The sequence below is a fragment of the Oncorhynchus clarkii genome, chromosome 5 (genome assembly GCF_045791955.1).
Source record: "Oncorhynchus clarkii lewisi isolate Uvic-CL-2024 chromosome 5, UVic_Ocla_1.0, whole genome shotgun sequence".
Lineage (NCBI taxonomy): Eukaryota > Metazoa > Chordata > Actinopteri > Salmoniformes > Salmonidae > Oncorhynchus > Oncorhynchus clarkii.
In genome coordinates this window covers 85,124,641-85,151,538 of record NC_092151.1, presented here as the reverse complement: position 1 = coordinate 85,151,538, position 26,898 = coordinate 85,124,641, and the positions used below count along the sequence as shown (strand labels likewise).

The following is a 26,898-nucleotide window of genomic DNA, read 5'->3' as shown; positions in this document are numbered from 1 at the left end:
CTGCACTGCAGATCCTCTGTACCAGAAAGGGGAGGGTGTACACACTCTCACTCACTCAGAATAAATTGAAACTGAATAACTTCAAACGGATGTATTCCCTCTGTCTCTACAAGCATGTTATGACTTTAAGTGCAGAGAAGGCAGTTTTGAGTAGTTCAGACCCACTTCTGTTGATGTCTGTCCATGTAAACTATGGAGCGCTCGCTGTCTGTTTACAAGGAAAGACTTGTCTGTGCTGTCAGTTGATCTGCCAGCCTAATAACTCTAGTATCTCTGTTTGATCTCTTCTCACCTTGCAGTCAAACCCAAGACAACCACATCAGCTCCGACCACAGCTACCAGCACTACCACTGCAACTCCTACCACAACCACCACCCCAGCAACCACAACTACCAATCCAACCACAGGTGCTACTAAAACCACCTCCACAACTACAGAACCAACCACAGCCACACGGTCGACCGCAGTTCCTTCGACGTCCTCCCCTCCTACTCCCCCCAGGACAACAGCTTCGTGGAGGACCCCTCCCTCCACCTATGGCCCCCGCTCCACTTCCACACCCCCTCTACTGCCCAACAACATCCAGAGAGAGAACGCTAACCTCTCCCACCGCTGTAAGTGGCTTTCAGACTGTGTGTATCAAAATGTGTCTTGTACAATGTGCCTTAGTGCTGAGGTACACACTCTCCCATTAAATATTCTTCCTTCCCACCCCCCCCTCTCTACCTGTGACAGACAGTGTGAGGTTGTAATGACAGACAGTGTGAGGTTGTAATGACAGACAGTGTGAGGTTGTAATGACAGACAGTGTGAGGTTGTAATGACAGATAGTGTGAGGTTGTAATGACAGACAGTGTGTAGTGACAGACAGTGTGAGTGTGTAATGACAGACAGTGTGAGTTTGTAATGACAGACAGTGTGAGTGTGTAATGACAGACAGTGTGAGTTTGCAATGACAGACAGTGTGAGTGTGTAATGACAGACAGTGTGAGTGTGTAATGACAGACAGTGTGAGTGTGTAATGACAGACAGTGTGAGTGTGTAATGACAGACAGTGTGAGTTTGCAATGACAGACAGTGCGAGTGTGTAATGACAGACAGTGTGAGTGTGTAATGACAGACAGTGTGAGTGTGTAATGACAGACAGTGTGAGTGTGTAATGACAGACAGTGTGTACTGACAGACAGTGTGAGTGTGTAATGACAGACAGTGTGTAATGACAGACAGTGTAAGTTTGTAATGACAGACAGTGTGTAATGACAGACAGTGTGAGTGTGTAATGACAGGCAGTGTGAGTGTGTAATGACAGGCAGTGTGAATGTGTAATAACAGACAGTGTGTAATGACAGACAGTGTGAGTGTGTAATGACAGACAGTGTGTAATGACAGACAGTGTGTAATGACAGACAGTGTGAGTGTGTAATGACAGACAGTGTGAGTGTGTAATGACAGACAGTGTGTAGTGATAGACAGTGTGAGTGTGTAATGACAGACAGTGCAAGTTTGTAATGACAGACAGTGTGAGTGTGTAATGACAGACAGTGTGAGTGTGTAATGACAGACAGTGTGAGTGTGTAATGACAGACAGTGCGAGTGTGTAATGACAGACAGTGTGAGTGTGTAATGACAGACAGTGTGAGTGTGTAATGACAGACAGTGTGTACTGACAGACAGTGTGAGTGTGTAATGACAGACAGTGTGAGTGTGTAATGACAGACAGTGTGAGTGTGTAATGACAGACAGTGTGAGTGTGTAATGACAGGCAGTGTGAGTGTGTAATAACAGACAGTGTGAGTGTGTAATAACAGACAGTGTGTAATGACAGACAGTGTGAGTGTGTAATGACAGACAGTGTGAGTGTGTAATAACAGATGGTGTGAGTGTGTAATGACAGACAGTGTGAGTGTGTAATGACAGACAGTGTGAGTGTGTAATGACAGGCAGTGTGAGTGTGTAATAACAGACAGTGTGTAATGACAGACAGTGTGAGTGTGTAATGACAGACAGTGTGAGTGTGTAATAACAGATGGTGTGAGTGTGTAATGACAGACAGTGTGAGTGTGTAATGACAGACAGTGTGAGTGTGTAATGACAGACAGTGTGTAGTGCACATATGTCAGAGTCAAGGCCCGCGGGCCACATCCGGCCCGCAAGAAGGTTTTTTACGGCCCCTGGGATGATCTTGATTTATTATTAGAACCGGCCCGCAGCAAGCCGGCAGCCCGCAGATCTTTTACACGCACCAATACTACATTTCCCACAATGCAAAGGTGACGCACCGAGCAGTAGGCTGCTTCATTTCAATATTTATTGGCACAGCAGTCGTCAGCATCACAGTAAAATTAACTTTCAGATACCCATCAAAAATGGCAAAACGGAAGGTGGATACTGAGAACCGGGGGTTTCAAACAAGGTGGGAGTCGGAGTATATGTTCACGAAGGTAGCTGGAAAACCTGTGTGTCTTCTGTGTGGAGAAAGTGTGGCGGTACTGAAAGAGTATAATCTGAGACGACATTATGAAACGAAACACGCGGACACACACGCGGACGCAACTGTCAAGGCCAGTTTTATTTTGGCAGAAGAGATCGCTAAATCAGCCCGGCCATTTACGGAGGGGGATTTCATCAAAAACTGCATGATTAAAGTTTGTGACGAAGTTTGCCCAGAAAAAAGGCAACTCTTTTTAAATGTGAGTCTGAGCAGAAACACCATTGCCGAGAGAGTAGACCAGTTGTCCATCAATCTAAAAGAGCAGCTTGTGAAAAAGGGAAAAGATTTTATTGCATATTCCTTGGCTGTGGATGAGAGCACCGACATTTCTGACATTGCCCAGTTGTCAATTTTCATCCGCGGAGTGGACTCCAACCTAAGCGTGACAGAGGAGTTTTTGGCTTTACGTCCTATGCATGGCACAACTACGGGGCATGATTTGTATGAAGAGGTGTCAAGATGTGTAAATGAGATGGAGCTGCCTTGGGAAAAACTCGTGGGTTTGACAACCGACGGAGCACCTGCGATGTGTGGACACAGGAGCGGACTGGTGGCGAAGATACGGGAAAAGATGCAAGAGGAAAACGCGACAGGTGAGCTGACAGCTTATCATTGTATCATACACCAGGAAGCGTTGTGCGGTAAAGCCTTGAAAATGGAGCATGTAATGAGCATCATCACGCGCACAGTTAACTTTATCAGAGCCAAAGGTTTGAATCACCGCCAGTTCAAGGCATTTCTGACGGAGTTAGAAACGGAGCATGGTGATTTGCCTTATCACACAGAGGTGCGATGGCTAAGCCAGGGAAAGGTGCTTCAAAGATGTTTCGAGCTTCGTGAGGAGATTTGTCTGTTCTTGGACAGCAAAGGGAAAGACACAACACAACTCCGAGACGAAATGTTTCTGTGTGAAATGGCTTTTCTGTGTGACATTACGAGTCATCTGAATGCAATAAACTTGCAGCTGCAGGGTCGGGATCGTGTCATCTCTGATATGTACAGTACAGTGAAGGCATTTAAAACCAAACTGACTCTGTGGGAGACGCAGATGCGGAAAGAAAATTTGAGCCACTTTCCCAGCTGCCAGACCATGAAAGAGAAGCTCTCTACCAGTGCGTTCCCGAGCACACAGTTGGCTGATAAAATAGGTATGCTTGCCGCTGACTTTCGACGCCGATTTGCTGACTTTGAAGCACAAAAAAGCAGGTTGGAACTGCTCGGTAACCCATTTGCTGTTGACGTGGAAAGCTCACCACCAAACCTCCAAATGGAGTTGATTGACCTCCAATGCAATGATGCACTGAGGGCAAAATATGCGGCAGTGGGTGCTGCGGAGTTCGCCCGTTTCCTCCCCGGCACAATGCCCCAGCTGCGCATCCAGGCTGCTCAAACGTTGTCTATGTTTGGCAGCACATACCTGTGTGAACAACTGTTTTCTTTGATGAACCTGAACAAAACATCACACAGAAGTCGACTTACTGCTGAACACCTCCACTCAATTCTGAGGATTTCTTCAGCTCAGAGCCTTACCCCGAACATTGATGAACTTGTGGAAAAGATGGGACACCACCAAGTATCACCCTCAACCTCAAACAAGTGAACATTACTGTGCAATCACATATTTAGAGTTTTTACTCAGTTCAAGTTTAAAAGTTAAAATTTAATATTTGTTTTCACTGCATGTTACTTCTCCTTAAACAAAGTGTTGTTTTTGATTAATAGATTTTTGCACTTTATTTTTTTGTATTTCAATCCAATTATATTTTAAAAATATTTCAGTTGAGTGGATGATAGAAAATTGCTATTATTGTTTTTTCTTTGAAGTAAATTTAGCCCACTTTTGCTAAAATAGAAAATATAGTCTACTGATGGTGCCTTGAATACCGGTTTCTTTCATTTAATGTTCATGTTATGGGGATATTTATATAAAGGAAATTTGTCTTTTGTGTCTGTTGAAAATTAAAGATTACTGACAGAGCCATAAGAAAATATTGCTTTATTTATCTGATCATATTGTAATATATTTGTTAGGTTTTCAGTAGGTTCAATTAGGTTCACTAGACTATATGCGTCATTTAAAAATTTTTCAATGAACATTCGAACAGTCCGGCCCTCGTCTTGTAGCTGATTTTTTTATTTGGCCCTCCGTCCATTTGACTTTGACACCCCTGGTGTAGTGATAGACAGTGTGAGTGTGTAATGACAGACAGTGTGCAATGACAGACAGTGCAAGTTTGTAATGACAGACAGTGTGTAATGACAGACAGTGTGAGTGTGTAATGACAGACAGTGTGAGTGTGTAATGACAGACAGTGTGAGTGTGTAATGACAAACAGTGTGAGTGTGTACTGACAGACAGTGTGAGTGTGTAATGACAGACAGTGTGAGTGTGTAATGACAGACAGTGTGAGTGTGTAATGACAAACAGTGTGAGTGTGTACTGACAGACAGTGTGAGTGTGTAATGACAGACAGTGTGTAAGGACAGACAGTGTGAGTGTGTAATGACAGATAGTGTGTAAGGACAGACAGTGTGTCATGACTTCCGCCGAAGTTGGCTCCCCTGCCTGTTCGGACGGTGCTCGGCGGTCGTCGTCACCGTCCTACTAGCCGCCACCGATCCCTTTTTCGTTTGTCTGTTGGTTTTGTCTTATTAGTTTCACCTGTGTGTATTTTGGTTTAATTAGCTTCCCTATATGTAGTAGTTTGACCCACCCTTGTTTTGTGCGGGATTGTCTTTTGTTACGTGTGTAAATATTAGGTGGTGGTGTATTTTATTTTCTATACTGGACACCCTGTGGTTTTGGGTTGTCTGGTATAGTGTCCTGCACCCTGTATTGTATTGGGCTTATCAGTTTGGTGTGATATAGTAAAGCACTTTACTCCGTTACTCTCTCTCTGCGTCTGATTCCTGCACACACACCTAGTCCCGCGTGACACAGTGTGAGTGTGTAATGACAGACAGTGTGAGTGTGTAATGACAGACAGTGTGAGTGTGTACTGACAGACAGTGTGAGTGTGTAATGACAGACAGTGTGAGTGTGTAATGACAGACAGTGTGAGTGTGTAATGACAGACAGTGTGTAATGACAGACAGTGTGAGTGTGTAATGACAGACAGTGTGAGTGTGTAATGACAGACAGTGTGTAATGACAGACAGTGTGAGTGTGTAATGACAGACAGTGTGAGTGTGTAATGACAGACAGTGTGAGTGTGTAATGACAGACAGTGTGTAATGACAGACAGTGTGAGTGTGTAATGACAGACAGTGTGTAATGACAGACAGTGTGAGTGTGTAATGACAGACAGTGTGTAATGACAGACGGTGTGAGTGTGTAATGACAGACAGTGTGAGTGTGTAATGACAGACAGTGTGAGTTTGTATATATATATATATAGCAAACAGACAGTGTTGTTGTTCTCCACCACTATGGTAAAGCACCCAGTACTCTCCCATATAGCCCAGGTGATGGTAAAGCACCCAGTACTCTCCCATATAGCCCAGGTGATGGTAAAGCACCCAGTACTCTCCCATATAGCCCTGGTGATGGTAAAGCACCCAGTACTCTCCCATATAGCCCAGGTGATGGTAAAGCACCCAGTACTCTCCCATATAGCCCTGGTGATGGTAAAGCACCCAGTACTCTCCCATATAGCCCAGGTGATGGTAAAACACCCAGTACTCTCCCATATAGCCCAGGTGATGGTAAAACACCCAGTACTCTCCCATATAGCCCTGGTGATGGTAAAGCACCCAGTACTCTCCCATATAGCCCAGGTGATGGTAAAACACCCAGTACTCTCCCATATAGCCCTGGTGATGCTAAAGCACCCAGTACTCTCCCATATAGCCCAGGTGATGATAAACCACCCAGTACTCTCCCATATAGCCCAGGTGATGATAAACCACCCAGTACTCTCCCATATAGCCCTGGTGATGGTAAAGCACCCAGTACTCTCCCATATAGCCCAGGTGATGATAAACCACCCAGTACTCTCCCATATAGCCCAGGTGATGATAAAGCAAGCACCCAGTACTCTCCCATATAGCCCAGGTGATGATAAACCACCCAGTACTCTCCCATATAGCCCAGGTGATGGTAAAGCACCCAGTACTCTCCCATATAGCCCAGGTGATGATAAACCACCCAGTACTCTCCCATATAGCCCAGGTGATGGTAAAGCACCCAGTACTCTCCCATATAGCCCAGGTGATGATAAAGCACCCAGTACTCTCCCATATAGCCCAGGTGATGGTAAAGCACCCAGTACTCTCCCATATAGCCCAGGTGATGATAAACCACCCAGTACTCTCCCATATAACCCAGGTGATGGTAAAGCACCCAGTACTCTCCCATATAGCCCAGGTGATGATAAACCACCCAGTACTCTCCCATATAGCCCAGGTGATGGTAAAGCACCCAGTACTCTCCCATATAGCCCAGGTGATGATAAACCACCCAGTACTCTCCCATATAGCCCAGGTGATGATAAAGCACCCAGTACTCTCCCATATAGCCCAGGTGATGATAAAGCACCCAGTACTCTCCCATATAGCCCAGGTGATGGTAAAGCACCCAGTACTCTCCCATATAGCCCAGGTGATGATAAACCACCCAGTACTCTCCCATATAGCCCAGGTGATGATAAAGCACCCAGTACTCTCCCATATAGCCCAGGTGATGATAAAGCACCCAGTACTCTCCCATATAGCCCAGGTGATGATAAAGCACCCAGTACTCTCCCATATAGCCCAGGTGATGATAAAGCACCCAGTACTCTCCCATATAGCCCAGGTGATGATAAACCACCCAGTACTCTCCCATATAGCCCTGGTGATGGTAAAGCACCCAGTACTCTCCCATATAGCCCAGGTGATGATAAACCACCCAGTACTCTCCCATATAGCCCAGGTGATGATAAAGCACCCAGTACTCTCCCATATAGCCCAGGTGATGATAAACCACCCAGTACTCTCCCATATAGCCCAGGTGATGGTAAAGCACCCAGTACTCTCCCATATAGCCCAGGTGATGATAAACCACCCAGTACTCTCCCATATAGCCCAGGTGATGGTAAAGCACCCAGTACTCTCCCATATAGCCCAGGTGATGATAAAGCACCCAGTACTCTCCCATATAGCCCAGGTGATGGTAAAGCACTCAGTACTCTCCCATATAGCCCAGGTGATGATAAACCACCCAGTACTCTCCCATATAGCCCAGGTGATGATAAAGCACCCAGTACTCTCCCATATAGCCCAGGTGATGATAAACCACCAGTACTCTCCCATATAGCCCAGGTGATGATAAACCACCCAGTACTCTCCCATATTGCCCAGGTGATGGTAAAGCACCCAGTACTCTCCCATATAGCCCAGGTGATGATAAACCACCCAGTACTCTCCCATATAGCCCAGGTGATGATAAAGCACCCAGTAATCTCCCATATAGCCCAGGTGATGATAAAGCACCCAGTACTCTCCCATATAGCCCAGGTGATGATAAAGCACCCAGTACTCTCCCATATAGCCCAGGTGATGATAAAGCACCCAGTACTCTCCCATATAGCCCAGGTGATGATAAAGCACCCAGTATTCTCCCATATAGCCCAGGTGATGATAAAGCACCCAGTACTCTCCCATATAGCCCAGGTGATGATAAAGCACCCAGTACTCTCCCATATAGCCCAGGTGATGATAAAGCACCCAGTACTCTCCCATATAGCCCAGGTGATGATAAAGCACCCAGTACTCTCCCATATAGCCCAGGTGATGATAAAGCACCCAGTACTCTCCCAGATAGCCCAGGTGATGGTAAAGCACCCAGTACTCTCCCATATAGCCCAGGTGATGATAAAGCACCCAGTAATCTCCCATATAGCCCAGGTGATGATAAAGCACCCAGTACTCTCCCATATAGCCCAGGTGATGATAAAGCACCCAGTACTCTCCCATATAGCCCAGGTGATGATAAAGCACCCAGTACTCTCCCATATAGCCCAGGTGATGATAAAGCACCCAGTATTCTCCCATATAGCCCAGGTGATGATAAAGCACCCAGTACTCTCCCATATAGCCCAGGTGATGATAAAGCACCCAGTACTCTCCCATATAGCCCAGGTGATGATAAAGCACCCAGTACTCTCCCATATAGCCCAGGTGATGATAAAGCACCCAGTACTCTCCCATATAGCCCAGGTGATGATAAACCACCCAGTACTCTCCCATATAGCCCAGGTGATGGTAAAGCACCCAGTACTCTCCCATATAGCCCAGGTGATGATAAACCACCCAGTACTCTCCCATATAGCCCAGGTGATGGTAAAGCACCCAGTACTCTCCCATATAGCCCAGGTGATGATAAAGCACCCAGTACTCTCCCATATAGCCCAGGTGATGGTAAAGCACTCAGTACTCTCCCATATAGCCCAGGTGATGATAAACCACCCAGTACTCTCCCATATAGCCCAGGTGATGGTAAAGCACCCAGTACTCTCCCATATAGCCCAGGTGATGATAAACCACCAGTACTCTCCCATATAGCCCAGGTGATGATAAACCACCCAGTACTCTCCCATATTGCCCAGGTGATGGTAAAGCACCCAGTACTCTCCCATATAGCCCAGGTGATGATAAACCACCCAGTACTCTCCCATATAGCCCAGGTGATGATAAAGCACCCAGTAATCTCCCATATAGCCCAGGTGATGATAAAGCACCCAGTACTCTCCCATATAGCCCAGGTGATGATAAAGCACCCAGTACTCTCCCATATAGCCCAGGTGATGATAAAGCACCCAGTACTCTCCCATATAGCCCAGGTGATGATAAAGCACCCAGTATTCTCCCATATAGCCCAGGTGATTATAAAGCACCCAGTACTCTCCCATATAGCCCAGGTGATGATAAAGCACCCAGTACTCTCCCATATACCCCAGGTGATGATAAAGCACCCAGTACTCTCCCATATAGCCCAGGTGATGATAAAGCACCCAGTACTCTCCCATATAGCCCAGGTGATGATAAACCACCCAGTACTCTCCCATATAGCCCAGGTGATGGTAAAGCACCCAGTACTCTCCCATATAGCCCAGGTGATGATAAACCACCCAGTACTCTCCCATATAGCCCAGGTGATGGTAAAGCACCCAGTACTCTCCCATATAGCCCAGGTGATGATAAACCACCCAGTACTCTCCCATATAGCCCAGGTGATGATAAAGCACCCAGTACTCTCCCATATAGCCCAGGTGATGATAAAGCACCCAGTACTCTCCCATATAGCCCAGGTGATGATAAAGCACCCAGTACTCTCCCATATAGCCCAGGTGATGATAAAGCACCCAGTACTCTCCCATATAGCCCAGGTGATGATAAACCACCCAGTACTCTCCCATATAGCCCTGGTGATGGTAAAGCACCCAGTACTCTCCCATATAGCCCAGGTGATGATAAACCACCCAGTACTCTCCCATATAGCCCAGGTGATGATAAAGCACCCAGTACTCTCCCATATAGCCCAGGTGATGATAAACCACCCAGTACTCTCCCATATAGCCCAGGTGATGGTAAAGCACCCAGTACTCTCCCATATAGCCCAGGTGATGATAAACCACCCAGTACTCTCCCATATAGCCCAGGTGATGGTAAAGCACACAGTACTCTCCCATATAGCCCAGGTGATGATAAAGCACCCAGTACTCTCCCATATAGCCCAGGTGATGGTAAAGCACTCAGTACTCTCCCATATAGCCCAGGTGATGATAAACCACCCAGTACTCTCCCATATAGCCCAGGTGATGGTAAAGCACCCAGTACTCTCCCATATAGCCCAGGTGATGATAAACCACCCAGTACTCTCCCATATAGCCCAGGTGATGATAAAGCACCCAGTAATCTCCCATATAGCCCAGGTGATGATAAAGCACCCAGTACTCTCCCATATAGCCCAGGTGATGATAAAGCACCCAGTACTCTCCCATATAGCCCAGGTGATGATAAAGCACCCAGTACTCTCCCATATAGCCCAGGTGATGATAAAGCACCCAGTATTCTCCCATATAGCCCAGGTGATTATAAAGCACCCAGTACTCTCCCATATAGCCCAGGTGATGATAAAGCACCCAGTACTCTCCCATATAGCCCAGGTGATGATAAAGCACCCAGTACTCTCCCATATAGCCCAGGTGATGATAAAGCACCCAGTACTCTCCCATATAGCCCAGGTGATGATAAAGCACCCAGTACTCTCCCATATAGCCCAGGTGATGATAAAGCACCCAGTACTCTCCCAGATAGCCCAGGTGATGGTAAAGCACCCAGTACTCTCCCATATAGCCCAGGTGATGATAAAGCACCCAGTAATCTCCCATATAGCCCAGGTGATGATAAAGCACCCAGTACTCTCCCATATAGCCCAGGTGATGATAAAGCACCCAGTACTCTCCCATATAGCCCAGGTGATGATAAAGCACCCAGTACTCTCCCATATAGCCCAGGTGATGATAAAGCACCCAGTATTCTCCCATATAGCCCAGGTGATGATAAAGCACCCAGTACTCTCCCATATAGCCCAGGTGATGATAAAGCACCCAGTACTCTCCCATATAGCCCAGGTGATGATAAAGCACCCAGTACTCTCCCATATAGCCCAGGTGATGATAAAGCACCCAGTACTCTCCCATATAGCCCAGGTGATGATAAACCACCCAGTACTCTCCCATATAGCCCAGGTGATGATAAACCACCCAGTACTCTCCCATATAGCCCAGGTGATGGTAAAGCACCCAGTACTCTCCCATATAGCCCAGGTGATGATAAACCACCCAGTACTCTCCCATATAGCCCAGGTGATGGTAAAGCACCCAGTACTCTCCCATATAGCCCAGGTGATGATAAAGCACCCAGTACTCTCCCATATAGCCCAGGTGATGGTAAAGCACTCAGTACTCTCCCATATAGCCCAGGTGATGATAAACCACCAGTACTCTCCCATATAGCCCAGGTGATGATAAACCACCCAGTACTCTCCCATATTGCCCAGGTGATGGTAAAGCACCCAGTACTCTCCCATATAGCCCAGGTGATGATAAACCACCCAGTACTCTCCCATATAGCCCAGGTGATGATAAAGCACCCAGTAATCTCCCATATAGCCCAGGTGATGATAAAGCACCCAGTACTCTCCCATATAGCCCAGGTGATGATAAAGCACCCAGTACTCTCCCATATAGCCCAGGTGATGATAAAGCACCCAGTACTCTCCCATATAGCCCAGGTGATGATAAAGCACCCAGTATTCTCCCATATAGCCCAGGTGATTATAAAGCACCCAGTACTCTCCCATATAGCCCAGGTGATGATAAAGCACCCAGTACTCTCCCATATACCCCAGGTGATGATAAAGCACCCAGTACTCTCCCATATAGCCCAGGTGATGATAAAGCACCCAGTACTCTCCCATATAGCCCAGGTGATGATAAAGCACCCAGTACTCTCCCATATAGCCCAGGTGATGGTAAAGCACCCAGTACTCTCCCATATAGCCCAGGTGATGATAAAGCACCCAGTAATCTCCCATATAGCCCAGGTGATGATAAAGTACCCAGTACTCTCCCATATAGCCCAGGTGATGATAAAGCACCCAGTACTCTCCCATATAGCCCAGGTGATGATAAAGCACCAAGTACTCTCCCATATAGCCCAGGTGATGATAAAGCACCCAGTATTCTCCCATATAGCCCAGGTGATGATAAAGCACCCAGTACTCTCCCATATAGCCCAGGTGATGATAAAGCACCCAGTACTCTCCCATATAGCCCAGGTGATGATAAAGCACCCAGTACTCTCCCATATAGCCCAGGTGATGATAAAGCACCCAGTACTCTCCCATATAGCCCAGGTGATGGTAAAGCACCCAGTACTCTCCCATATAGCCCAGGTGATGATAAAGCACCCAGTACTCTCCCATGTAGCCCAGGTGATGGTAAAGCACCCAGTACTCTCCCATATAGCCCAGGTGACTGTAAAGCACCCAGTACTCTCCCATATAGCCTTGATGATGATAATGCACCCAGTACTCTCCCATATAGCCCAGGTGATGGTAAAGCACCCAGTACTCTCCCATATAGCCCAGGTGATGGTAAAGCACCCAGTACTCTCCCATATAGCCCAGGTGATGGGAAAGCACCCAGTACTCTCCCATATAGCCCAGGTGATGGTAAAGCACCCAGTACTCTCCCATATAGCCCAGGTGATGGTAAAGCACCCAGTACTCTCCCATATAGCCTTGATGATGATAATGCACCCAGTACTCTCCCATATACCCCAGGTGATGGTAAAACACCCAGTACTCTCCCATATACCCCAGGTGATGGTAAAACACCCAGTACTCTCCCATGTAGCCCAGGTGATGGTAAAGCACCCAGTACTCTCCCATGTAGCCCAGGTGATGGTAAAGCACCCAGTACTCTCCCATGTAGCCCAGGTGATGGTAAAGCACCCAGTACTCTCCCATATAGCCCAGGTGATGGTAAATCACCCAGTACTCTCCCATATAGCCCAGGTGATGGTAAAGCACCCATTACTCTCCCATATAGCCCAGGTGATGATAAAGCACCCAGTACTCTCCCATATAGCCCAGGTGATGGTAAAGCACCCAGTACTCTCCCATATAGCCCAGGTGATGGTAAAGCTCCCAGTACTCTCCCATATAGCCCAGGTGATGATAAAGCACCCAGTACTCTCCCATATAGCCCAGGTGATGGTAAAGCACCCAGTACTCTCCCATATAGCCCAGGTGATGATAAAGCACACAGTACTCTCCCATATAGCCCAGGTGATGATAAAGCACCCAGTACTCTCCCATATAGCCCAGGTGATGATAAACCACCCAGTACTCTCCCATATAGCCCAGGTGATGGTAAAGCACCCAGTACTCTCCCATATAAGCACCCAGTACTCTCCCATATAACCCAGGTGATGGTAAAGCCCCCAGTACTCTCCCATATAGCCCAGGTGATGGTAAAGCACCCAGTACTCTCCCATATAGCCCATAGAGCCAGAGTGTGTAATGAACGTATCTGAGAAGTTTTAATATTGATGAGTGTGTGTAGTTATTTATGAGAAGCACAGCAAGCATGGCAGGGTTTGTCCATTAAAGATGAGCAACAGAACCACACTGGGTTAAATGATGAGCGTGGTGGAGCATGGCACAGGGGAACATAGAGCAGGGGAAAACAAGGGATAAAGAGGAGAGAGAGATAGACTAAGGATGAAAGGAAGAGGGTTAGAAAGTAGTAAACAGAGAATAAAGGATAAAACATCCTGCTATTACACAACAAACAGTTGGGGGGGGGGGGGGGGGGGGGTCGGACACGGCAAGAGCCCTGTTCCGGTATCCGGAACCCACCGGCTGTGTGTGTTATTCCGAGATGGGGAACAATGCACATCGGTGGGTTTTCCAACATCAGCTGTTACACGTGTTGCATTACACTTTGCACGGCAGAGCGGAAAAAGAGCAGGCACTGAAACTTAAAGATGAAAGCAAACAGTGGATAGTGGGATAGCTCTCACACACACACACACACACACACACACACACACACACAGAGAGAGAGAAACTAAACATGCAGGTTGAGGTTCAGAGACAATCAGAATGGATCAAGTGAATGTTCTGTGCACAACAGTAAAACCCCTCCCTTATAATAGTACCCCATAATGAAATGCACTCCCTCTTCAGCCCTTTCAGTTCTCCTCATTCCACAGTTCCTACCTCCAGGGCCTCTGGGCCACTTCTTTCACATGTTTAATAAGATTTGATTAATCCCCTTTTGGAGTCTTAGTGCCTATTGGACGTCAGTCATGCTTTGTGACCATTACAGTTAATCCACTTTCGCTGAGTAAGACACTACTGTATCAGGCTCACTCACCAGCTGAGTGTCCAAATCAAATCAAATTGTATTTGTCACATGCTTGGTAAACAACAGGTGTAGACTAACAGTGAAATGCTTACTGACGGGCCCTTTCCAACAATACGGAAACAAGCATAGAAACAATTATGTGAAAAATAATAGTGTGTGTGTCTGTGTGTGTGGGCGTGTGTGTGTGTGTGATAGACTTTGGTCATTGATGATCTGATCTTTTGGAGGCTAACAGAATGCTACTATTGTGATATGCTCTGTTTATTTCCAAGGCTAGGTTCCATTATATCGGGATAATTACAGTGTTGCTATTGGCCCAACAACCCTAATGGGGAGATGAGGCTGGATTTATCCTGGGGAAAGGCTGAGCACAACATAAACCTGGGTTGGAGGTGAATGGGTGATGGGGGAGGAAGGGGGAGATGAGACAGCGGAACAAGGAACCATTAGACAAGACACAAGAGAGATGGAGGGAATAATGGAGGTAGAGGGAGGGCACGGCCTCCAGCAGAGAGAATGGCAGGAGGAAGGAAGGCACGGCCTCCAGCAGAGAGAATGGCAGGAGGAATGAGGGCACGGCCTCCAGCAGAGAGAATGGCAGGAGGAAGGGCACGGCCTCTAGCAGAGAGAATGGCAGGAGGAAGAAGGGCACGGCCTCCAGCAGAGAGAATGGCAGGAGGAAGGAGGGCACAGCCTCCAGCAGAGAGAATGGCAGGAGGAAGGAGGGCACGGCCTCTAGCAGAGAGAATGGAAGGAGGAAGGAGGGCACTGCCTCTAGTAGAGAGAATGGAAAGAGGGCACGGCCTCTAGCAGAGAAAATGGCAGGACGAAGGAGGGCACGGACTCTAGCAGACAGAATGGCAGGAGGAAGGAGGGCACGGTCTCTAGCAGAGAGAATGGCAGGAGGAAGGAGGGCACGGCCTCTAGTAGAGAGAATGGCAGGAGGAAGGAGGCATGGCCTCCAGCAGAGAGAATGGCAGGAGGAAGGAGGGTACGGCCTCCAGCAGAGAGAATGGCAGGAGGAAGGAGGGTACGGCCTCTAGCAGAGAGAATGGCAGGAGGAAGGAGGCATGGCCTCTAGTAGAGAGAATGGCAGGAGGAAGGAGGGCACGGCCTCTAGCAGAGAGAATGGCAGGAGGAAGGAGGGTACGGCCTCTAGCAGAGAGAATAGCAGGAGGAAGGAGGCATGGCCTCTAGCAGAGAGAATGGCAGGAGGAAGGAGGGTACAGCCTCTAGCAGAGAGAATGGCAGGAAGAAGGAGGCATTGCCTCTAGCAGAGAGAATGGCAGGAGGAAGGAGGGTACGGCCTCTAGCAGAGAGAATGGCAGGAGGAAGGAGGGTACGGCCTCTAGCAGAGAGAATGGCAGGAAGAAGGAGGCATGGCCTCTAGCAGAGAGAATGGCAGGACGAAGGAGGGCACGGCCTCTAGCAGAGAGAATGGCAGGAGGAAGGGGGGCACGGACTCTAGTAGAGAGAATGGCAGGAAGAAGGAGGCATGGCCTCTAGCAGAGAGAATGGCAGTTAAATAAGTCATGATAAAACATTTACTAAAATAGCTTCTTAGCAAAGAGCAATTTCTCAAGCAAGAATTTTGATAGGACTGTCTGGGAGTAGTTTGAGTGAGTGGCCTAATTGGACGAGCTTAATGGGAGGGATTGTAACCTGAAGACAAGCTGTTATTGGGTTTGAAACTCTCTTTGTTATTGTTCTATTAACTTATATCGCCTGGTGTTGTTGCCAGGCAGGCCAAAACTCCATCCCACCAAAACAGCTCTTACACTGAAACAGTATTATCATTGTTTTCACAATTTCACAATTTTGTGGAAATATATATACACAACACAGGAAAATGACGTTTTGCACTGCAGTGGGCCTTTAACCGTGTATCACTTTCTTCTTAACACTTTGTCTTTCTCTTTATTCTTCTTTTTGTCATTCTGCTCGCTCTCTCTCTCTCCCTCCCCCCTCTCTCTTTCTCCTTTCCTCCCCCTCTCGCTGTCTCTCTCTCTCTCCCTCCCCCCTCTCTCTTTCTCCTTTCCTCCCCCTCTCGCTGTCTCTCTCTCTCTCCCTCCCCCCTCTCTCTTTCTCCTTTCCCCCCCCTCTCGCTGTCTCTCTCTCTCTCCCTCCCCCCTCTCTCTTTCTCCTTTCCTCCCCCTCTCACTGTCTCTCTCTCTCTCCCTCCCCCCTCTCTCTTTCTCTTTTCCTCCCCCTCTCGCTGTCTCTCTCTCTCTCTCCCTCCCCCCTCTCTCTTTCTCTTTTCCTCCCCCTCTCGCTGTCTCTCTCTCTCTCTCCCTCCCCCCTCTCTCTTTCTCTTTTCCTCCCCCTCTCGCTGTCTCTCTCTCTCTCCCTCCCCCCTCTCTCTTTCTCTTTTCCTCCCCCTCTCGCTGTCTCTCTCTCTCTCTCCCTCCCCCCTCTCTCTTTCTCTTTTCCTCCCCCTCTCGCTGTCTCTCTCTCTCTCTCCCTCCCCCCTCTCTCTTTCTCTTTTCCTCCCCCTCTCGCTGTCTCTCTCTCTCTCTCCCTCCCCCCTCTCTCTTTCTCTTTTCCTCCCCCTCTCGCTGTCTCTCTCTCTCTCTCCCTCCCCCCTCTCTCTTTCTCTTTTCCTCCCCCTCTCGCTGTCTCTCTCTCTCTCTCCCTCCCCCCTCTCTCTTTCTCTTTTCCTCCCCCTCTCGCTGTCTCTCTCTCTCTCTCTCCCTCCCCCTCTCTCTTTCTCCTTTCCTCCCCCTCTCGCTGTCTCTCTCTCTCTCCCTCCCCCCTCTCTCTTTCTCTTTTCCTCCCCCTCTCGCTGTCTCTCTCTCTCTCTCCCTCCCCCCTCTCTCTTTCTCTTTTCCTCCCCCTCTCGCTGTCTCTCTCTCCCTCCCCCCTCTCTCTTTCTCCTTTCCTCCCCCTCTCGCTGTCTCTCTCTCTCCCTCCCCCCTCTCTCTTTCTCTTTTCCTCCCCCTCTCGCTGTCTCTCTCTCTCTCTCCCTCCCCCCTCTCTCTTTCTCCTTTCCTCCCCCTCTCGCTGTCTCTCTCTCTCTCCCCCCTCTCTCTTTCTCTTTTCCTCCCCCTCTCGCTGTCTCTCTCTCTCTCTCCCTCCCCCTCTCTCTTTCTCCTTTCCTCCCCCTCTCGCTGTCTCGCTCTCTCTCCCTCCCCCCTCTCTCTTTCTCTTTTCCTCCCCCTCTCGCTGTCTCTCTCTCTCTCTCCCTCCCCCCTCTCGCTGTCTCTTTTCCTCCCCCTCTCGCTGTCTCTCTCTCTCTCTCCCTCCCCCCTCTCTCTTTCTCTTTTCCTCCCCCTCTCGCTGTCTCTCTCTCTCCCTCCCCCCTCTCTCTTTCTCTTTTCCTCCCCCTCTCGCTGTCTCTCTCTCTCTCTCCCTCCCCCCTCTCTCTTTCTCCTTTCCTCCCCCTCTCGATGTCTCTCTCTCTCCCTCCCCCCTCTCTCTTTCTCTTTTCCTCCCCCTCTCGCTGTCTCTCTCTCTCTCTCCCTCCCCCCTCTCTCTTTCTCCTTTCCTCCCCCTCTCGCTGTCTCTCTCTCTCTCCCTCCCCCCTCTCTCTTTCTCTTTTCCTCCCCCTCTCGCTGTCTCTCTCTCTCTCTCCCTCCCCCCTCTCTCTCTCTCTCCCTCCCCCCTCTCTCTTTCTCTTTTCCTCCCCCTCTCGCTGTCTCTCTCTCTCCCTCCCCCCTCTCTCTTTCTCCTTTCCTCCCCCTCTCGCTGTCTCTCTCTCTCTCCCCCCTCTCTCTTTCTCCTTTCCTCCCCCTCTCGCTGTCTCTCTCTCTCTCTTCCTCCCCCCTCTCTCTTTCTCTTTTCCTCCCCCTCTCGCTGTCTCTCTCTCTCTCTCCCTCCCCCCCTCTCTCTCTCTCTCCCTCCCCCCTCTCTCTCTCTCTCTCTCCCTCCCCCCTCTCTCTTTCTCTTTTCCTCCCCCTCTCGCTGTCTCTCTCTCTCTCTCTCCCTCCCCCCTCTCTCTTTCTCCTTTCCTCCCCCTCTCGTTGTCTCTCTCTCTCTCCCCCCTCTCTCTTTCTATTTTCCTCCCCCTCTCGCTGTCTCTCTCTCTCTCTCCCTCCCCCCTCTCTCTTTCTCCTTTCCTCCCCCTCTCGCTGTCTCTCTCTCTCTCTCCCCCCTCTCTCTTTCTCTTTTCCTCCCCCTCTCGCTGTCTCTCTGTCTCTCTCCCTCCCCCCTCTCTCTTTCTCCTTTCCTCCCCCTCTCGCTGTCTCTGTCTCTCCATCCCCCCTCTCTCTTTCTCTTTTCCTCCCCCTCTCGCTGTCTCTCTCTCTCCCTCCCCCCTCTCTCTTTCTCTTTTGCTCCCCCTCTCGCTCTCTCTCTCTCCCTCCCCCCTCTCTCTTTCTCTTTTCCTCCCCCTCTCGCTGTCTCTCTCTCTCCCTCCCCCCTCTCTCTTTCTCCTTTCCTCCCCCTCTCGCTGTCTCTCTCTCTCCCTCCCCCCTCTCTCTTTCTCTTTTCCTCCCCCTCTCGATGTCTGTCTCTCTCTTTCCCTCTCCCCCTCTCTCTTTCTCTTTTCCTCCCCCTCTCGCTGTCTCTCTCTCTCTCCCTCCCCCCTCTCCCTTTCTCTTTTCCTCCCCCTCTCGCTGTCTGTCTCTCTCTTTCCCTCTCCCCCTCTCTCTTTCTCTTTTCCTCCCCCTATCGTTGTCTCTCTCTCAGCTGGGAATGACCACTACCTCCTGGGTAACAACATAACAGTGGCGGTTTTGGGTATAGTGATTCCTATAGGTGAGTACCAGTCTACTGTATCATATAATGCCTGTCTGCTTCTTCCTGCTTCTCTGTCTGTCTCTGCTTCTGTCTTGGTCTCCCCTGCACATGATGTTGCCTGGTCTGGAAGATGTGAGTGTGAAAGTGTGTTTTTGGTGTATGTGTGTAATGTGTGACAGGAATGTACAAATAACTGCCAAAATAAAGAAAACATTTGAGTAAATGAGGGACCCAAAGTATTTTAAAAGCAGGTGCTTCCACACAGATGTGGTTCCTGACTTCATTAAGCAATTACAGTTTTTTACAATCGCTAGGACCCATTTCTCAATATTTAGGTCACTTTTTCAAAACTTTTCACACAGTTTTCTTAACCAACTTTCAGCTTGGCACAGCAGTTCATTTCACATCCAAAATGCACTAAAACTACGAAAACACTTCATACTTGTCTCAAATCAACTCATTCTTCCATAACACTAGCAAAGGTTGTCACCCAACAAGCACACGTTGTAACTCATAAAACAATGACCTAAAAAACACTAACAACAGGTAGCATTACACAATGTTTTCTTCTGTAAAATGTCTTTACAGAACAAGAATGACACCTCTCTACGGTTTAGAATTCACTGCAGTATATGTTACAGGAATGAATCAGACATGATGCAATATGGTCCAATATGTTTTATGGCATTGAATGGCATTGATTGATTCCAAAATACAATAATTTGTATATACACCATCTACCAATACAGATACAGTAGCAATGGTAGTCAACTCGGTCTTCTGCATTTTGCCACAGGTTCTCATCCACATCACATCTTATGTCATCTTGGGCAACACGTAGGAAATAATATTTTGGCATGCCTGGTCCACCCCAGGCAATCTTCTGCAGATATGTCCAGGCATCTAGCATTCATTGCGTCCTGGAGGGACATTTGATCATGTGGATGGTGGTCATAAACCTTCCACCTCCATGAGGAAAATAATTCCTCTATGGGGTTGAGGAATGGAGAGTAAGATGGGAGGAACATAATTCCTCTATGGGGTGAGGAATGGAGAGTAAGATGGGAGGAACATAGTTCCTCTATGGGGTTGAGGAATGGAGAGTAAGGTGGGAGGAAAATAATTCCTCTATGGGGTTGAGGAATGGAGAGTAAGGTGGGAGGAACATAATTCCTCTATGGGGTGAGGAATGGAGAGTAAGATGGGAGGAACATAATTCCTCTATGGGGTGAGGAATTGAGATTAAGGTGGGAGGAACATAATTCCTCTATGGGGTGAGGAATGGAGAGTAAGGTGGGAGGAACATAATTCTATTTTAATCGGCCATATTTTTTTAATTTTTTTTTTGTAATAATGACAATTACAACAATAATGAATGAACACTTATTTTAACTTAATATAATACATCAATAAAATCAATTTAGCCTCAAATAAATAATGAAACATGTTCAATTTGGTTTAAATAATGCAAAAACAAAGTGTTGGAGAAGAAAGTAAAAGTGCAATATGTGCCATGTAAGAAAGCTAACGTTTAAGTTCCTTGCTCAGAACATGAGAACATATGAAAGCTGGTGGTTCCTTTAACATGAGTCTTCAATATTCCCAGGTAAGAAGTTTTAGGTTGTAGTTATTATAGGACTATTTCTCTCTATACCATTTGTATTTCATTAACCTTTGACAATTGGATGTTCTTATAGGCACTTTAGTATTGCCAGTGTAACAGTATAGCTTCCGTCCCTCTCCTCGCTCCTCCCTGGGCTCAAACCAGGAACACAACGACAACAGCCACCCTCGAAGCAGCGTTACCCATGCAGAGCAAGGGGAACAACCACTCTAAGTCTCAAAGCGAGTGATGTTTGAAACCATATTAGCGCGCACCCCGCTAACTAGATAGCCATTTCACATCGGTTACACCAGCCTAATCTCGGGAGTTGATAAACAGCTGCTGGCAAACGCACAAAAGTGCTGTTTGAATGAATTCTTACGAGCCTGCTGGTGCCTACCATCGCTCAGTCAGACTGCTCTTATAACATGATAACACACGGAAATACGAGGCTGAGGTCATTAATATGGCCGAATCCGGAAACTATCATCTCGAGAACATGACGTTCATTCTTTCAGTGAAATACGGAACCGTTCCGTATTTCATCTAACGGGTGGCATCCATAAGTCTAAATATTGCCGTTACATTGTACAACCTTCAATGTTATGTTATAATTACGTAAAATTCTGGCAAATTAGTTCGCAACGAGTCAGGCGGCCCAAACTGTTGCATATACCCTGACTCTGCGTGCAATGAACGCAAGAGAAGTGACACAATTTCACCTGGTTAATATTGCCTGCTAACCTGGATTTATTTTAGCTAAATATGCAGGTTTAAAAATATATACTTCTGTATTGATTTTAAGAAAGGCATTGATGTTTATGGTTAGGTACACATAGGAGCAACGATACGCACCGCATCGATTATATGCAACGCAGGACACACTAGATAAACTAGTAATATCATCAAACATGTGTAGTTAACTAGTGATTATGATAGATTGATTGATTGCTTTTTATAAGATAAGTTTAATGCTAGCTAGCAACTTACCTTGGCTTACTGCATTCGCGTAACAGGCAGTCTCCTCTGGAGTGCAATGTAATCAGGTGGTTAGAGCGTTGGACTAGTTAACTGTAAGGTTGCAAGATTGAATCCCCCGAGCTGACAAGGTAAAAATCTGTCGTTCTGCCCCTGAACCCACCGTTCCTAGGCTGTCATTGAAAATAAGAATGTGTTCTTAACTGACTTGCCTAGTTAAATAAAGATTAAATAAAGGTGTAAAAAAATATATATATAATAACAATAAAATCGGCCAAATCGATGTCCAAAAACACTGATTTCCAATTGTTATGAAAACTTGAAATCGGCCATAATTAATCGGTCATTACGATTAATCGGTCGACCTCTAGTGTGTGTGTGTGTGTGTCTCAGTCACCAGATCTCAACCCAATTTAACACTTATGGGAGATTCTGGAAATTCACATTCAGGTGTTGCTCCAGCATATCATAACAGCCCATGTGAACACATAGGCCTGTCAGTTGTAAAAACATTACTGTAAATTTAGATCAAGAGCTCATCAAAATAACATCAGGGATTAAACCCCTCTTAAGTCAGATTTGCATACTACTCATGTTATCACATATTACAGGATATAGACCTTAAGATCGCGAACACTGATACAGCTCTATAATAATGTCTGAATTGACTGGCAATTGGCATAATGTGTAAATGACCTTGCTCTAGCATACATTCTGTCAATAATTTAGTCTTTAAAATGAGATATCCCTAACCCCGGCGCATTGAATACATCCTACTATTTCTCCCATCCACCCCCTCCTTCCTTCCCACCCTCCGTTCCCGCTTTCATATCTCTCAATGGTTCATTTGATAGGTAATATTCTCCCCCACTCCTCTCTTCATCATTCCCCCTTTCTTACACTATATGGACAAAAGTATGTGGACACATTCAAAAATCATGGCCATTAATATGGAGTTGGTCCCCCTTTGCTGCTATAACAGCCTCCACTCTTCTGGGAAGGCTTTCCACTAGATGTTGGAACATTGCTGCGGGAACTTGTTTCCATTCAGCTACAAGATCATTAGTCAGGTCGGGCAGGTTGGGTGATTAAGTTTGGCTCGCAGTCGGCGTTCCAATTCATCCCACAGGTGTTCGATGGGGTTGAGGTCAGGGCTCTACGCAGGCCAGTCAATTTCTTCCACACCGATCTTGACAAACCATTTCCATATCCACCTCACTATGTGCATGCTGAAACAGGAAAGGGCCTTCTCCAAATTGTTGGCACAGAATCGTCTAGAATGTCATTGTATGCTGTAGCATTAAGATTTCCCTTCACTGGAACTAAGGGGCCTATCCTGAACCTCCTCCACCAAACTTTACAGTTGGCATCCGCCAAACCCAGTTTCGTCCGTCGGACTGCCAGATGGTGAAGCGTGATTCATCACTCCAGAGAATGCATTTCCACTGCTCCAGTGGCAGAGAGCTTTACACCACTCTAGCCAACGCTTGGCATTGGTGATCTTAGGCTTGTGTGTGGCTGCTCGGCCATGGAAACCCATTTCATGAAGCTCCCAAAGAACAGTTCTTATGCTGGTGTTGCTTCCAGAGGCAGTTTGGAAGCAACCAAGGACAGACGATTTTTACGTGCTTCAGCACTTGGCTGTTCTGTTCTTGTGCTGTTCTTGTCCTACCACTTCGCGGCTGAGCCGTTGTTGCTCCTAGGTGTTTCCACTTCACAATAACAGCACTTACAGTTGACCAGGACAGAAATTTGACAAACTGACTTGTTGGAAAGTTGGCATCCTAAGACAGTGCCACGTTGAAAGCCACTGAGCTCTTCAGTAAGGCCATTCTACTGACAATGTTTGTCCATAGAGATTGCATAGCCGTCTGCTCAATTTTATGCACCTGTCCGCAACGAGTGTGGCTGAAATAGCCAAATCCCCCAATTTGAAGGGGTGTCCACATACTTTTGGCCATGCAGTGTATCTCTCAATGATTATTTCCATGGTTAATTCTCCCTCGATATTGCTGGAGATCTTCAGATCCAAGCTATTTGGAGAGGAAAGTCTGATTGAGAACATCTTAATTGAGTGTTTACATAAGAACAAAGGGATTTCTGGGGGTTCAGGCCCTTAATCATAGAGGAGTCTCCAGTGCCCCCCCATAATATACCAATTAGTCTGGGTCTTCCATGGGAATACCGCCACTCCACGTCTGATGGGGGAAATTAGGACTGGGAACGCCAGCCAAAGCTGAGCGGAGAAGCCAGACATATACCCTCCTCCCCAGCCCCCATTTCCTTTTCCTGGAATACCACTATACCCAGCCATGTTTTGAACTTGTGTGTAGGCTACAATATGCGAGCGCGTGTGTGTGGTTTGGTTGTACATGTGCCATGCATGAGTGTGTGTGGCTATGTGTGTGTGGGCTTGGGATTGGGTGTGCTTGCTTCTGTGTGCATTTACATGGGTGTATTTGTGTGTATGTGTGTTTTAAAGAGTGTGTGTGTGTGTGTGTGTGTGTGTGTGTGTGTGTGTGTGTGTGTGTGTGTGTGTGTGTGTGTGTGTGTGTGTGTGTGTGTTCATTGCCGTTTGCAATGTGTGGTGATACTAGGATGTGTTTGTATGCTAAAGCACCGCTCTGTCTCCCCTAGCTGTGTTAACGCTCCCGCCGTGTGTGCGTGTGTGTGTGTGTCGCTGTGTGTGTCGCTGTGTTTCATACATGCAGTTCCTATCCTTGCCACAGTGATCATCGGCCTGCTCTGCACCGCCGGATACCTGATCTGGTGTAACTGGCGCCGGAAGAACACCAAGAGTATGAACTTCGACAACCCTGTCTACCGTAAGACCACGGAGGACGACGATGACGAGATTCACATCGGTCGTACTGGAGAGTCTATCGGCCACGTCTACCCCGCTGTGAGTGGCAGCGCTCACCAGCCATTCCTAGCCCTGCCCCTGGGGGGCGGGATCACAGACAGCAACTCCCATTGGTACTCGGGAGCTCCCATGCATCCCACCGGCAAATGAGATGAGATGGGGTGGGACTTGGAGATAGAGAGAGGGTTGGAGTGTGTGGGGGTAGGAGAGTCTCCAAGACAGGGACAGGCTTACATCCTCACACACACACACACACACACACACACACACTTAAGTCACAAAATCATTCCAAAAACTTCCTTGGTCAAACACAGATGTTGAGCCCTTCATCACCAGCCCACCACCACATTATCTTCTCCTTCATTCATCATATAGTCTATTGGGTCTCTATCCATCTCCACATTCTGTGTTTTGACAGTGTGTGTCACTGTGTTGTCGTTGTGCGTTAGGGAGGCACAGCGTCCTCGGTTGTAGCTTTACTCTCTCCTCTATGAAGACTTAGTGAAGGGAGCGTCAAACCTGCTCATTCCCCTTTGGAGTGTAAATTAGGCAAACGGGGAACAGTAACCAGAACAGAAACAGCACCTTAGATGACGGGACAATCTTTAATCATATTCATTTATTCCTGATTATTCTTGTTTTTAATGATATATTTCTCTGCATGAGCGTTTAGTTTTTCTAGCAGTGTACTTGTAAGGTATCTTAAACAGAGATCTGCTGGTAAACATGAACAAGACAGCGGTGGGAGGGGTTAGCGCTTGGATCAGTTTGCATGGTGACACGCATTGCTGTCGTGGCGTGGTAGAAACAGAGGGAGAGAGGGGTGGGACTCTGGCTACATGATAGTTTATACACACACACACCTGGTATGCTACAGTGCTGTGCTGAGAGGTCATGTTGAATACCACCTCCTCTTAAGAATGGGTAGTGGGGGAGGAAACAAGCTTCCACCTGGGCTTTCCCTCTTCTCTCTCCTCTCCTCGCTTCTCCTCTCCTATCTCCTCTTCTCCTTTCCTGTTTTCTCCTCTCTTCTCCCCTCCCTCCTCTCTCCTCCTCTCCTCTCTTTATGGTGTTTCAGTTAGATAGAGACATCAGAATGTCCTGAGGTGGATCTCTGTACGCCATTGCAGCTCTCCCCACATCACTGCCAAATCAGTGTGCTGAGGATAGAGGGATGAGAGGAGGAGTGGGATCTGCATTAAGGAGAGCTTCTCTCTTTTGCCCTGTCTCTATGTTGCTCTCTTTCTCTCACTTTTAGTTATCTCCCTCTTTATGTTTCTGGTCCTCTCTGTCTCAGTCTCCCTTTCAGCTCTCCTTCACAGGCACACAGACACACAGACACACACACAAATACTGTGGTAACGTTGTTTTATCTGCTCTCTGCAGCGCGTGGCGCTCAGTCTGGAGGATGACAGATTCCCCTGAGGGGCACGCTGTGTCTCCGCCCCGTCCCTCCATATCCCGGGGTGACCACACTGCAGAGGAGGGGGGCACAGAGAGAGAGAGAACCTGCTCATACAGTAACCGAACCCCCCAAGGACGGGGGAGGGGTATATTTTACTTATACGTGTACCCCCCAACTCGTGTCTCTAAAACACATCCTCTCTCTCTCTTACACCTAACTGTAATGTCCTACTACTTTACGACTAGTTACTACTGCGCTGTCCTCTGCTCTTCTCTTAGCCCCTCGTTAGTTAGGTAGTTCCTGTAGTTAGATGTAGTGCTGAATGCTACTGTATGTCTTACTGATGACTAACCTCATTGCCCATCAGTGCACATGTAAATAGAGGCTGGTTCTCCCTGATTGGACTACTGTACTGTGCCAGCAACAGGGGAATGGCCAGCTGTATTTAATTATTATTTTGTTTTGACTTTATTTATTGTTTGTGTTTGCTGGTGAAAATATGATTGGGCCTGGCCTGTGCCACTGAGGATAGGCTACGCATGGCTAGAGCCAAGTGGAATGAGTGTAGGGATGGGGATATTGGGGGGTATTTTGTGTGTGTGTGTGGTGGGGGGGGGGGGGGGGGATGCCAGAGGGCAGCGCCACAGGAAAAAGCAGCAGGGCAGAACTCGGGTGAGGGAGGATTATGGGTAATCTGCTCTGCTGGCACCCAGAGGTACACAAAAGTTACTAGATAATGACCAGGGGGAAGGGACAGGGTGGGATGGGGGTCGGAGGACGTTTTTTAAACTAGGAAGATTTGGTGATACACATTCCCTGCTGTTGGTCTCTGTATGAGCAGAGATGTTTTCTCTCTAACTTTGGAAGACGTTTTATGGACTCTGTAGAAGAGGGTCCCACTACTGATTTAAATGGAAGGAAAATGACAACCCAATGAAGAAACAGAACTGAGCACTGGAT

The 26,898-nt window shown here is 47.6% G+C and overlaps 1 protein-coding gene across 1 annotated transcript in view; it reads left to right on the top strand.

The window, feature by feature from the left end:
- Window positions 1–26,486, top strand: part of LOC139409489 (low-density lipoprotein receptor-related protein 8-like) — a 346,325-nt gene extending 319,839 nt beyond the window's left edge. The window contains exons 16-19 of the mRNA XM_071154703.1: window positions 300–614; window positions 19,039–19,107; window positions 24,400–24,572; window positions 25,920–26,486. Of these exons, the coding sequence (XP_071010804.1) occupies window positions 300–614; window positions 19,039–19,107; window positions 24,400–24,572; window positions 25,920–25,958 (596 nt within the window). The 3' untranslated portion in view covers window positions 25,959–26,486. The remainder of the gene's footprint in view (window positions 1–299; window positions 615–19,038; window positions 19,108–24,399; window positions 24,573–25,919) is intronic.
- Window positions 26,487–26,898: the final 412 nt, after the last annotated feature.